This window comes from Colletotrichum aenigma (genome assembly GCF_013390185.1).
Source record: "Colletotrichum aenigma strain Cg56 chromosome Unknown KSG_Cg56_contig01, whole genome shotgun sequence".
Lineage (NCBI taxonomy): Eukaryota > Fungi > Ascomycota > Sordariomycetes > Glomerellales > Glomerellaceae > Colletotrichum > Colletotrichum aenigma.
The window spans coordinates 2,346,522-2,358,982 of NW_023500907.1; the positions used below are offsets into that span (position 1 = coordinate 2,346,522).

At 57.3% G+C, this 12,461-nt stretch overlaps 5 protein-coding genes across 5 annotated transcripts; 4 read left to right on the top strand and 1 right to left on the bottom strand.

Moving 5' to 3' along the window:
* Positions 1 to 966: 966 nt before the first annotated feature.
* CGCA056_v000634 (uncharacterized protein) lies at positions 967 to 1,658 on the top strand (the record flags this gene model as incomplete). Its single annotated transcript, XM_037315895.1, has 2 exons — positions 967 to 1,143; positions 1,251 to 1,658. The coding sequence occupies 2 exons, from the start codon at positions 967 to 969 to the stop codon at positions 1,656 to 1,658; spliced, it is 585 nt and encodes a 194-aa protein (XP_037185027.1).
* Positions 1,659 to 2,067: 409 nt separating this feature from the next.
* Positions 2,068 to 3,093, bottom strand: MDE1 (Methylthioribulose-1-phosphate dehydratase; the record flags this gene model as incomplete). The annotated part of the gene is made up of 3 exons (XM_037315896.1): positions 2,068 to 2,161; positions 2,266 to 2,781; positions 2,942 to 3,093. The coding sequence occupies 3 exons, from the start codon at positions 3,091 to 3,093 to the stop codon at positions 2,068 to 2,070; spliced, it is 762 nt and encodes a 253-aa protein (XP_037185028.1).
* Positions 3,094 to 5,076: 1,983 nt separating this feature from the next.
* On the top strand, positions 5,077 to 7,139 carry CGCA056_v000636 (Calnexin-like protein; the record flags this gene model as incomplete). Its single annotated transcript, XM_037315897.1, has 4 exons — positions 5,077 to 5,220; positions 5,444 to 5,723; positions 5,792 to 6,576; positions 6,639 to 7,139. The coding sequence occupies 4 exons, from the start codon at positions 5,077 to 5,079 to the stop codon at positions 7,137 to 7,139; spliced, it is 1,710 nt and encodes a 569-aa protein (XP_037185029.1).
* A 990-nt stretch (positions 7,140 to 8,129) lies between these two features.
* CGCA056_v000637 (Methylmalonate-semialdehyde dehydrogenase) lies at positions 8,130 to 9,803 on the top strand (the record flags this gene model as incomplete). Its single annotated transcript, XM_037315898.1, has 2 exons — positions 8,130 to 8,697; positions 8,749 to 9,803. The coding sequence occupies 2 exons, from the start codon at positions 8,130 to 8,132 to the stop codon at positions 9,801 to 9,803; spliced, it is 1,623 nt and encodes a 540-aa protein (XP_037185030.1).
* Positions 9,804 to 10,517: 714 nt separating this feature from the next.
* Positions 10,518 to 12,146, top strand: CGCA056_v000638 (uncharacterized protein; the record flags this gene model as incomplete). Its single annotated transcript, XM_037315899.1, has 1 exon — positions 10,518 to 12,146. The coding sequence occupies one exon, from the start codon at positions 10,518 to 10,520 to the stop codon at positions 12,144 to 12,146; it is 1,629 nt and encodes a 542-aa protein (XP_037185021.1).
* Between the last annotated feature and the right edge of the window lie 315 nt (positions 12,147 to 12,461).

Consider the following 12,461-nt stretch of genomic DNA (forward strand, 5'->3'; position numbering starts at 1 on the left):
CCAATGGCTTCTCAATGGCTCCTACCTTACCTCCGTTAAGGTGACGGGAGGTACCTCTACTCTAATCTTACGTGAAGTAGTACCTGGCAACCTTCTTCAATTTAACGTCAGGCACGGCGTGTGCCTTAACCTCCTTGGGACAATCCATCGAGCAGCCAGGGGCGGCGGCCTGCAGGTCTCGAGGCCCCAATCTTTCCCCGGACGCGGCGCGATCCAATTCGATCGTCAGTCAACCTTGCTATGGCTCCCCTTTCTCGCTTGTGTTTGGCTTTTGCGTCTCTGCCCACAGCAACAGGGACTGGGCAACCGGCTGGAAGAGCGGCTCACAAGTCACTCGCTTTCTCGTTGCTTTGCCGAGGACAGAGCCTTTTCTCGCGCAGTCTTGGGCTTGCTTGGCTGTTGCCCTCGGTGCTGTCGTTGGGTATCCGTATCCTTGGAGTCTCTGAGCTCACACCCAAGACCCCGTCTAGCCACTCCTCCAGACACCGCCCTTGCGTGCAGGCACAAGTGTGCATACCCGGGCCCCAGGACACGAACAAGACATCAGCTGAAGAGATGGGGTGGGTGTGATGAGAAGCCACGAGAAGAAGGGGGGCGGCAACGCTCCAGTTCGAGGCTAATCATAGCATGGCACCTGGGGCGGACCTTGGCTTCCCAGGTTGTCAACACCCCCAAGCAGGAAAAGGCCCTGGTCCAATGTCGACTTCCCGTCTGGAGAGATGGGTATGGGTTTTTTTTCTCCCTCCCCCTAGTGTAGGAGGAGAGACCACCCGCAGGGCACATGCTATTATAAACCCACCTCCGGTCCATCCACATGATTCCCTTCTCCCTTCTCTCCCTCCCTCTTCAGCCTCTGCTCTACGTTCGTTGCTTTACGCCTGCTACAATCACTCTCGTTGTGACCCAATACCGACTATCGATATTCTTAATACACCCGTGTAACACATCACACAAACACCAGCCAAAATGCGCTTCACCTCCATCCTCGTTGCCGGCGTCTTCGCCGTTGTCGCCAGCGCCCAGTCCTCAGCCTCTGCCACTTCCAGCGCCGCCGTTGCTGAGACTTCAGCTCAGGCTGCCATCACCAAGTGCTTGGCTGCCTGCCCTGCCACCGACGTCAACTGCCAGGCCAAGTGCATTGCTGTAAGTCTGACATACAAAGTTTGGGGTGTCTCCCTGGCGGAGGCGCAATGAAGCCAAGCTTTCTCAGAGATTGTATCACAGATTGCTAACACGTGCTGCTCATACAGGTCCCCAGCCCCAACGCTGACCAGATCAACAAGACCACCGAGTGCGTTGCCGCTTGCGACCAGGGTGACGGATCTGCCGCTGCCACCGAGAAGTTCGCCAAGTGCCGTGACGGCTGCATCTCCGAGTACTACTTCACCAGCGGCGGCACTCCCAACCCCACTGGCTCTTCCGGCTCTGGCTCTGGCTCTGGCTCTGGCTCCGGCAACTCTGCCTCCGCTGCCACTGCTACCGGCTCCGAGACTGCTGCCGCCACCGGCTCTGCTACCCGCGCTTCTGGCTCTGCCTCTGGAACTGCTACTGGCACCGGTTCTGCTGCCAGCGGAACCACTACCGGAAACGCTGCCCCCGCTCTCGTTGGCTCCGCAGCCTTCGGTGTCATCGGTGTCGTCGCTGCTGCCCTTCTGTAAATGAAATAGGCATTCTTCGTTTCTTGCATCTGAGGTTGGAAAAATACGAATGAGCTGGATGATCAGGAGGTGATGATGATGGAAAGATACCACTTGGGAGATGTATACTGTATATGCGGTCAATAATGAGTAGGCAGACTATATGGAACAATCGTAATGTGCCAGTAGACGAGAAATCGTCTGCTGCAAATCATCAACTATTCCACTTCCTTGACAACCACGTTGTGATTCGTCTAGATGTGCACCCGATATGTTTGTGATACTTGCCAGGCAATATCCTCCCTCGCGCGAGCGTGTTGGCTGTCGACCATGCAATACCCCGCAATCGATACCGAGAAGGGTCCTTGTGGCATGGGCATAGGTAAAGTGGAAACTCGAATTCTTTTGGGTTATTGATATCATGCTACATCTATTTCCTAGTAGGTACGGTGACTGGAATGTCGCTGAGCCAGGGGACGCCGAGCTGTTTCATCTCAACGGCCAACTGGAACAGATAATCCAAGCTAAACCAGACCGTGTTAGCCATGACGATCCACTGAGACACACAAGAGGCAAGATGGGGGACAATGCTGCGCGTCAACATAATCAGGCAACTTATTTGACTCACCTCTCGCACTGGGTCTTGGCCTTGTGGACGTTGTCGCCCCAGACGTAGACGCCATGCCTGCGGACGAGCACGGCGTAGGTGTCGGGGTACTTGTCCATGGCCTCCTCGAGGAACTCGGTCAGGTCCTCCTCATGGGCCGTGTTCTCGATGACGGGGATGCGGAGCGTGTCGTGGTAGCCGAGGTTGCCCTGCTTGTGGAAGCCCTTGCCGAAGCCCTTGATCTGCTCAATGTTGTTGATCTCGAAGAGCTTGTCGTTGCCCGGGCCGCGGCCCTCGAGGATGAGCGTGACGAGGACGGCCCAGTGGGAGTGGGTGTGGATGCAGCAGCCGGCGCCGCGGCGGGTGAAGGCGGCGAGGAAGAGCGGGGTGCACTGCGAGGGCTTGTAGGAGGGCGGGGAGCGGAGGTAGACGCGGTTCTTGAGCGAGGCTTCCTGGGCCGCGAGGGAGAGGACGTAGATGTCCTGGGCCTTCATGAGTTCCTTCTGGACGCCCGAGGGGGCGATGTAGACGAGGTCGCTAAAGCGTGTAAGTGTACGATCATGTTTGTGAGCGGTTTTTGTATAGTGTGTGTAGTATGGTTCTTTGAGGTGGAACAATACGACAAACAGATTTTGTATGTGAACAATAGCAGCGCAATGGCTCTGTATGAGGGGACAATTTGGGGGAGATTCTTTACCCATCACGAATAGAGGCACCACCACCAGTACCCGTCACCCAACCGAGATGCCAGAATTTTGCGCAGAGAGAAGGGATGAGGTTGGCAGGGTGTTCCGGGTTTTCGGAGGTAACAAGCTGGTCGGGGTTTTCGATCTCACTGGCAGAAGCCATGATGGGCTGTGGAATGAGATGAGATGAGCGACGGGTGGACGAGGATGAGTCGCGGGGTAAAAGCGCCGGAACAGACTCTTCGGCCACGAGCGCGATGAATTTCGGAAATTTTGAGGCGATGCACGCAAAGTATAGCAGTCGTATGCCTCCTTTTACAAACGTTTCTTGTTGTCCAAAAGGTAGATTGAAGAAATTCGTCACAATCAGGTATTGCAAGTCGCTCAGATCACGGAAATTTTCTACCAGCCACACACTCGCTCATACAGATGAGGCTCAATTGGCCAGTGACGACTTCCTTCTTCCCCACATGGCATAGCACGCAAGACACAGAACACACTGCAGTGAGGTCTCTTCGCTGGCAGGGTGGGATGCGAGAACGAGTCCGCGGCTATCGATTGGCTGGCTGCGTTGGTTTAGGTATCGAACGGGGTCTCTGTGCTCGCCTCTCTCCACTGAACGAGAGCGGCTTACTAAGATACTCGATTGGATCAAGACAGAGATTCGGGTTGGCGGATATGCGGATAGACAGTCGACCGCACTAAAGGCTAATGTGACAGACCGGTGAAGAATCGGCGGCTAGCCCCGTCAGATGAGGCTGAATTGGCGCAGGGCAGTCGATGCGAAAGGACACCTAACCACTTTCCGACTACGGGCGACAGAGATACGGATATGTGAGGTGCGCCATGTCAGTGCTGCTATTTACGGGTGGGTACATACTGGGTGCCCCATCGTGAGGTGAGATTGACGGTAATAATTGCGATTGAAGGAATGACTCTGGGTGATATTAAATCGCCCATTTCCGCAGCCCGCCTGCCTACCCAAAACAGCATCATGCCCTGCCCAGCCGTTGGGACGCTGAAACTTTCCCGAGATATCGCATTGCGGGCTGGTGTCAGGCGTGGGCCGAGGCATATCTGAGCCCGCGTCCCTTATGCTGGCGTATTTCAGAGTTCCTCCAGTTAGACATCAACTTCATGCGTCCATTGGGCCCGACCACTCGCAATGTTGGTGGCTGGTAAGGCGCACCATCTCAAACCAGGCGGGCATGGCAGGCTATTCGAGTAGAGCAGACCAACGACTCTGGCCAAGTGACATGCGAACTGCTCAAATAGAACATGAGAAATTAGGACCATACCCCATGTTGCCAGCTAGGGAAGGAGCATCCAAAGCTCGGTCTTCAGTTCCAGAGCAGACCGGGATGAGGCTATGAGCAGTGGTGGTTTGGAAGCTCATCGAAGCACCTTGAATCTCCCCTCCTTCCATTCACTGCTAGCAGGTGTGGATCCCACCCCTGGGCCTCTGGACCGCGTCCCCGCACTTTGCCCAGCCAGTCAGCCACAGGCCAGAGCCCACTGTAAAAGGTACCAGAGCACTCTTGGAGGCATTCATTGTATTGGTGTGCTGGTGCGGTGAGCAGCCTGGATTGCAGGTGAACACTGAAGGGCTACCCCAACGACCCCTGAAGTTGTAAGGTGAGGCGCTGCACGGCAAGTGCTGGTCCCCTAGCACCCTCCAGGCCCAGCAGGGTAGGTTCCCCAATTTTATTTCTTTGTGTGAGGTGCTCCCCGGTGCAGAGCAGTGCGATGCTCTACCCCGAGAGGTGATAGCTCTCTCCAGCTGGCCTTTTCTGGGTGCAGCTGCTTGCCGACACCTTACCCAAAAAAAAGGACACGTTGAGCACAACCCGTCCACGCCTGCACCACCCGCCTGCACCTGCACCTGCCTCTGCTAGCTCCTGCCTCACAGACAGATAATAAATCCGTCTCCCTTCGCTCACCCCATTCCTTCTTCCGAAACTTATTTTCCTCTCCTTGGGAAATTCCTCACCAGATCAATTCTCCTCCGTACACCTGCGCGCTGGGAGCAACCGACTTTGTCATTCAATTGACAGTTCTTCCTACCCGTACCTGCCTAAGCTACCAAGCTTGAGGTCTCTCATCTTTCCCACACCTTCTTCTACCTGGTCCAACGGTCTCTTCCATCATGAAGATTACAGCTGTCGCGGCCGCGGCTCTGCTGGCTGGCAGTGCCTACGCCGACGATGCCCAGAAGGTTCTGAGCGACGACAAGGCCTCTTCTGCCTCTGAGTCCGCTACCTCGGTCACTCCTCAGATCCCTACCTTCACCGTAAGCTGCTCCTCTCCATCCCTCTCACACTCTCCAGAACAGCACCTTCTTTGTTGCGATCGCCCCTCACCGCCGCCGTGTGCCAGCATCTGGCCTGAAGGCACGAGCTCAATGCACGTGGCAGCGGTCCGGATGCCTGGGGAAGCTTCTCCGCACCTGACTCTTCATCTTCATGCCTTCCAACCTCACAAGTAGCAAGCCGCTGACAATTGGTTTTCTGCAGCCTACCACCCTCAAGGCCCCCTTCCTTGAGCAGTTCACCGACGACTGGGAGCAGAGATGGTCTCCTTCCCACGCCAAGAAGGACAGCAAGGACGAGGAGGAATGGGCCTACGTTGGCGAGTGGGCTGTTGAGGAGCCCAAGGTCTACAAGGGCATGGAGGGCGACAAGGGTCTTGTTGTCAAGAACCCCGCTGCTCACCACGCCATCTCCGCCAAGTTCCCCAAGAAGATTGACAACAAGGGCAAGACTCTCGTTGTCCAGTACGAGGTCAAGCTTCAGAGTGAGTCTCATTCATGCCCCAAAACACGACAGCTCAATTGTGTGCGGTGCTGACCAAAATTTCTCTAGATGGCCTCGAGTGTGGTGGTGCTTACCTCAAGCTCCTCCGCGAGAACAAGGCTCTTCACTCCGAGGAGTTCTCCAACGCCACTCCCTATGTGATCATGTTTGGTCCTGATAAGTGCGGCCACACTAACAAGGTCCACTTCATCTTCAACCACAAGAACCCCAAGACTGGCGAGTACGAGGAGAAGCACCTCAACTCTCCCCCCACCGCTCGCATTGTCAAGACCACCGAGCTCTACACCCTCATTGTTCACCCCAACAACACCTACATCATCCAGCAGAACGGCGACCAGGTCAAGACTGGCTCCCTTCTCGAGGACTTCACCCCCGCCGTCAACCCTCCCAAGGAGATTGACGATGCCAAGGACACTAAGCCTGAGGACTGGGTTGACGAGGCTCGCATCGCTGACCCCGAGGCCAAGAAGCCCGAGGACTGGGATGAGGATGCCCCCTACGAGATTGTCGACGAGGAGGCCACCAAGCCCGAGGACTGGCTCGAGGAGGAGCCTCTCACCATTCCCGACCCTGAGGCCCAGAAGCCCGAGGACTGGGATGACGAGGAGGACGGTGACTGGATCGCCCCTACTGTCCCCAACCCCAAGTGCTCCGAGGCCTCTGGCTGCGGTCCCTGGAAGAAGCCCATGAAGAAGAACCCCGACTACAAGGGCAAGTGGACTGCCCCCTACATCGACAACCCTGCCTACAAGGGCGTCTGGGCTCCCCGCAAGATCAAGAACCCCGACTACTACGAGGACAAGACCCCTGCCAACTTCGAGCCCATGGGAGCTGTAAGTTACATCTCAATCTGCTGGTTTGAAATGACCATCACCTGCTAACACTCATTGAACAGATTGGCTTCGAGATCTGGACCATGCAGAGCGACATCCTCTTCGACAACATCTACATTGGCCACTCCGTCGAGGATGCCGCCAAGCTTGCCGAGGAGTCCTTCAAGGAGAAGCACCCCATTGAGCAGCTCGCTGAGCTCTCTGACAAGCCCAAGGAGGCCGAGAAGCCCAAGTCCCCCAACGACCTGAAGTTCCTCGACGACCCCGTCCACTTCATCAAGGAGAAGCTTGACCTCTTCATCACCATCGCCCAGAAGGACCCCATTCAGGCCATCAAGTTCGTCCCTGAGGTTGCCGGTGGTATCGGTGCCCTTCTCGTCACCCTCATCGCCATCATTGTCGGTCTTGCCAGCTCTGGTGGCGCTCCCCCTGCCGCTAAGAAGGCCGCCGCCGACGCCAAGGACAAGGCGAAGGAGGTCAAGGACAAGGCCACCAAGGCCGTCGCTTCTGGCGCCGACACCGCCAAGGAGGCCACCAAGCGCAACACCAGAAGCTCCTCGTAAATGAACGTGGCTGAAGGTGGAAATGTGAATTAGCTCGCTTTCTCTTTCATACTCTCGGTGAAAAAAATGGGCCGTGGCAGTTGTCTGAAGCAGAGCAACAGGGTCCTACCATCAGGAACGAAGAGGTATACGGATGCTGCTTTTTTTTTCAGTTAACCTCCCTCACTATATGTCTGTTTTGGTCATGAGAGGGACAGGCAGAGAAGCATGGCGTAGGTGTATTATAGCAACCTTAGCAAATCAAAAAAAGGATTGACCAATGTTTTTGGATGTCATGCGCGTGAGAGAGAATGGAGTGCAGTTGAATCTGGAATGTGTCCGCGAGTGATACGGATAAGGTAATCTGAATCCCGCGGGGAGATGGTGGCAGCCGGGATCTGTCGAGTTGTGTCGGGTCTGTATCAAGGTAGAGGCCCACCCGCCTGTTCTCCGCTTAAGAACGGGACAGTTGAATCCCATCGCGCCGTTTACGCTGGATACGCTACGCCTATGATTTTCCCCGCCGCTGGCTTGCGTGCACCTGACGCTCGGCCACTCGGTTTATGGCGGCATTTGGGCCGGCTTCGGCAGGAAAAGGAGGGAAGGGCAACTGTGGGAGCTTGGGGAACTGGGCAGGGATCCGAAGCAGCGTTATCATTACCCCACCCCAACCTTTCCCCACACTCTTGGAGCTCGCCGCGTTCCCTTGGACTTTATAAGGGACTACGATGTCGCTCGACTCCGGCCTCCGTCGACGTGGCTGATAATTGGTTCTGTCTAGTGCGCATTGCAGTAGGGACGAACTGACCGACAATTGTTGCACCATCTGTTTCTAGTCTGCCAATTGTGTCCTCAAGCAGAGCTCCCCCTTCTTAACCTCTCTCTCCCTTTCCCCTCCCCCGCCTTCTTCTCTTCACAATGCGTCGAGCCATTTCTCGAGGCATCACTACCGGTGCGCGCCGTTCCTCTGGACTCTCTCTCGCCCGCTCTTCCATTTTCTCCTCACCAGCAATGGCTTCCAAGTCTGTTCCCGCCGTTGCGGCGAGGAGGATACACGCCACGGCGCAGCACCTCAACGCTGCTCTCGCCTCGACAGCCGAATCTTACCCCAACACCCACGAGAAGATCGCGAAGCCAGAAGATACCCCCTACTTCATTGACAACCAGTTTGTGACTTCCAAGGCCACCGACTTCATCGACTTGCATGACCCCGCTACCAACAACCTCGTCACCCGCGTCCCGCAGATGACCACTGAGGAGCTCCAGGGCGCCGTTGCGTCTGCCGAGGCGGCGTTTCCCAAGTGGCGCGCCATGAGCGTGCTCGCCCGCCAGCAGATCATGTTCAAGTTTGTCGCGCTCATCCGTGAGAACTGGGACCGTCTCGCGGCGAGCATCACCCTCGAGCAGGGCAAGACCTTTGCCGACGCCAGGGGTGACGTTCTTCGTGGCCTGCAGGTCGCCGAGGCTGCCTGCGGTGCCCCGGAGCTTCTCAAGGGTGAGGTCTTGGAGGTTGCCAAGGACATGGAGACGAGAAGCTACCGCGAGCCATTGGGTGTCGTGGCTGCCATTTGCCCCTTTAGTGAGTTGCCTCTTGTGTAAGTGATGAGTGAAAGTGATGCTAACTGTCCAGACTTCCCCGCCATGATTCCGCTTTGGTGCATCCCCATCGCCACCGTTACCGGCAACACCCTGATCCTCAAGCCTTCCGAGCGCGACCCCGGTGCGGCTATGATCCTCGCCGAGCTTTGCCAGAAGGCAGGTTTCCCCGAGGGCGTTGTCAACGTCGTCCACGGTGCCCACAAGACGGTCGACTTCATCCTCGAAGACCCCACTATTAAGGCTGTCAGCTTCGTCGGTGGTAACAAGGCCGGTGAGTACATCTTCAACAAGGGTTCCGCCCATGGCAAGCGTGTCCAGGCCAACCTGGGTGCCAAGAACCACGCTGCTGTCCTCCCCGACTGCAACAAGAACCAGTTCCTCAACGCCGTCGTCGGCGCTGCCTTTGGTGCCGCCGGCCAGCGCTGCATGGCCCTCAGCACCCTCGTCATGGTTGGCGAGACCAAGGAGTGGCTTCCCGAGCTGGCCGAGATGGCCAAGAAGCTCAGCGTCAACGGTGGCTTCGAGGAGGGTGCCGATCTCGGCCCTGTCATCTCCCCCCAGAGCAAGCAGCGCATTGAGAGCCTGATCCAGAGCGCCGAGGATGAGGGTGCCACTATCCTGCTTGACGGCCGTGGCTTCAAGCCCGCAAAGTACCCCAACGGCAACTGGGTTGCTCCTACTATTATCTCCAACGTCACTCCTAACATGAAGTGCTACACGGAGGAGATCTTCGGACCCGTCTTGGTCTGCCTCAACGTCGAGACCCTCGACGATGCCATTGCTCTGATCAACAAGAACGAGTACGGCAACGGCACCGCCATCTTCACCCGCTCCGGTGCTACCGGCGAGACCTTCCGCCGCAACATCGAGGCTGGCCAGATTGGTATCAACGTGCCTATCCCCGTCCCTCTGCCCATGTTCTCCTTCACCGGTAACAAGAAGTCTATCGCCGGCGGCGGTGCCAACACTTTCTACGGAAAGCCCGGCATCAACTTCTACACCCAGCAGAAGACCGTCACCGCTCTATGGTCCAGCGCCGACGCTGTGTCGCAGAAGGCCGACGTCTCCATGCCCACCCAATCGTAATCATGTTTTGGAGGGGTATCCGATGCCCGGTCCGGTTCCGATAACTTTCCGGTCGGCGGGGCCGGTCCCGCTTTTTACGGGATGCTATCCGCAGCCGGGTGTCGAGCCGTCGATGGAGCGATAACGGTGTTTTTGGTTTCGAATTACACGGGCTAATGAAACTTATCTCAAGGGTTTTGATAAGTAACCGGCTGGACTGAAAAAGGAATGTCAGGTTGATCAAAAGGATGAGGCATTTAAAGCAGTTCACGCATGATAAATGAGGTTGAGAGTTATTGTATTTTCATAGTTGCCAAAATGAAGCATTTCGACATGGGTATCTCTTCCTCTTACTTGTGAGGGTTGTAATAATCTGAACTATTGATGAGAGCTTGGTCGGCTGCGAGGATCGTCCAACAGGGCGAGCCAGTCTAGTTGGCCTGCGACGCCTTAGTAATATGGATCCATATTCTTGGTCGTCTCAGACGTGCATCTCAACTTCATGCAAGCTTACAGAGCACCTGCTGCGACAATGTATCTTGACCTCTACTAGTCACCAAATTGACAATTTCAATGTCATACTGACCCTCACCTGCATCGAATGGGTTGTAATTTCATTTCATAGCTTTGTAGTGTCCATTCAAGCTTCAGACTTTCTTCGTTCAAGACCCACCAATGGTCGCTCGTCTACGGCCCAATTGAAGAAAGGAGGAGGAGCTGTAGGAGCAGGGCACGATGTTTCAATTGACAGACCTTCCCGATACCCTCTTCCTCGACATACTCACCCACCTGAAGCCTCGCGAGATAGTCGTCCACCGCCGCGTCTCCCGTGCGTCCTACGCGGCTCTCAAAAGACCAGACCTGTCCCAGGCGCTCCTCCACGTCTTCTTCCCCAGATCCTTAGAATGCCGCACTCTGAGACGCCAAATCTCGTCAGCAACCGAAAGCCAACCAGCCTTGGGGCCAACTACGGAGCTGGGAACAGACCCAGATTCAGACTGGCCGTCCATCTTTGCCTCCGTGGCCCGCCGCTACCACAGCCTCACGTCCGGCACGTACCACACTCTCACTACCATCTCGGTTCTCAAAGATGGGAAACAATTTTACCCTTTCAACCCCTGGAATCGCACCCTCCGCCGCGATGAAATGACGTTTCCTCTCCAGCTCCCAGACCGGAGGTGGACATGCTCCGATGGCATCATCATCTACCCCGCCCCCTCTTCTCCGCCCGTCTTCAAAGCCCTAGATCTCTCATCAAACAGCGAGACCACCGTCCCCTTTGACTGGTCCTCCAAAATCGTCCGTCGCGTCCGTCTCTCACATGCCTTCTTGGTCATAGAGTGGGCTGAGGAGGACGGCTCCCACCCCTTGAACGACTCGGAAACAGCCCACCGCCACTTCGCGTCCGCCTTCACCGTGACCACCACCTCCTCGCCTCTCCACCCCTCCGCGTCGTCTCCACCCATCGTCGAGTTCTGCTCGGAGTGGAAGATCCACTACCTCGGCCTCCCCCTCTCCCCCTTCGACCGCCTCTTCTCGACACACAACGCAACACACTACGCCCTCTACGCCCACCAGCCAACCCGCTCCCCCTGGGGCGAGGACACCCCCCTCGAGCGCCTCGTCGTGTGGTCCCTCAACGCCCCCTCAGCGTACAGACCCTCCCTCGACCCGTCCTCGACACACAAACCCACCACCGACGCCGGCCCGGAAATCGTCCTGCGCCTGACGAACGGCGACCTGGACCACTGGGGCATCCGGCAACGCGACACCCCGCGCCTGATGCGCCTCGTCCTCGACACGACCCATGAGGCCCGCGGCGGCAACGTCGTGCTGCAGGAGGAGGACCACCAGTGGGCCGCGGGGCCGCAGTCCTCCGAGACCCCGCCGGCGCGCCACTTTCTCCGGAGCACGAGCGTCCCGCTCACGGCTCTCGGCCCGGCGTGGGTCGACGAGTGCGGCGCAGAGGGCGACGCGGAAAGGTCCTTCTGCCCCGCCTCCTCCTCCTCCAGCAGCAGCCCTGGACGAGCCACCGGCGCCCCCTGTTGGCGCCACGAGGAGTTCCCCTACCTCACGGTCGCCGAGGTCGTTGACGAGGCGGCGGGGGTGCGGGTCTGCGGCAGGCGGTGCTTCGCAATGGAGACGGTCAGCGCGAGTGTGGATGGGTCCTTCTCTGCTGGTGGTGGTGGTGGTGGGACCACGACGGCCGAGGCAGTGGAGGACGGTGGAGACGCAGGCCGGGCAGAGGTGCAGTTCCCGGATGACATGTGGAGGGCCGTTATGTCGGGGGCGGCGCTGGCGGGCGATGAGAGGTGGGTTGTCGGCGAGGACGGTGCGGGGGACGTGAGCGTGGTACGATTCTGATAGGGCTGGGGTGGAAGGTCGTCTGATGCAAGATAGCTGGCCTCAAAGCTAGCCGTTGCTTCGCCGTGCAGGGACATTGCCTTGCCATGAGCTTGCGGCAGGCAGCGAGCGGCACCGGCTCCTTCGGGCAAGGCCAGAGGAGTTCCCTCGGCATACTGCTGGACGGATCGGGAGCTGTCACGGTGGGTTTATGGGAAAAAGGGAGATGACAGCTCACCAGGGATCCCAAGCCATGGTGCCATGTTCTCACGATGATGGCCCCAGTCTGCGCGTGGCATCGTGGAGCTGAAAGGATGTGTGATCTGCAATGAAGAT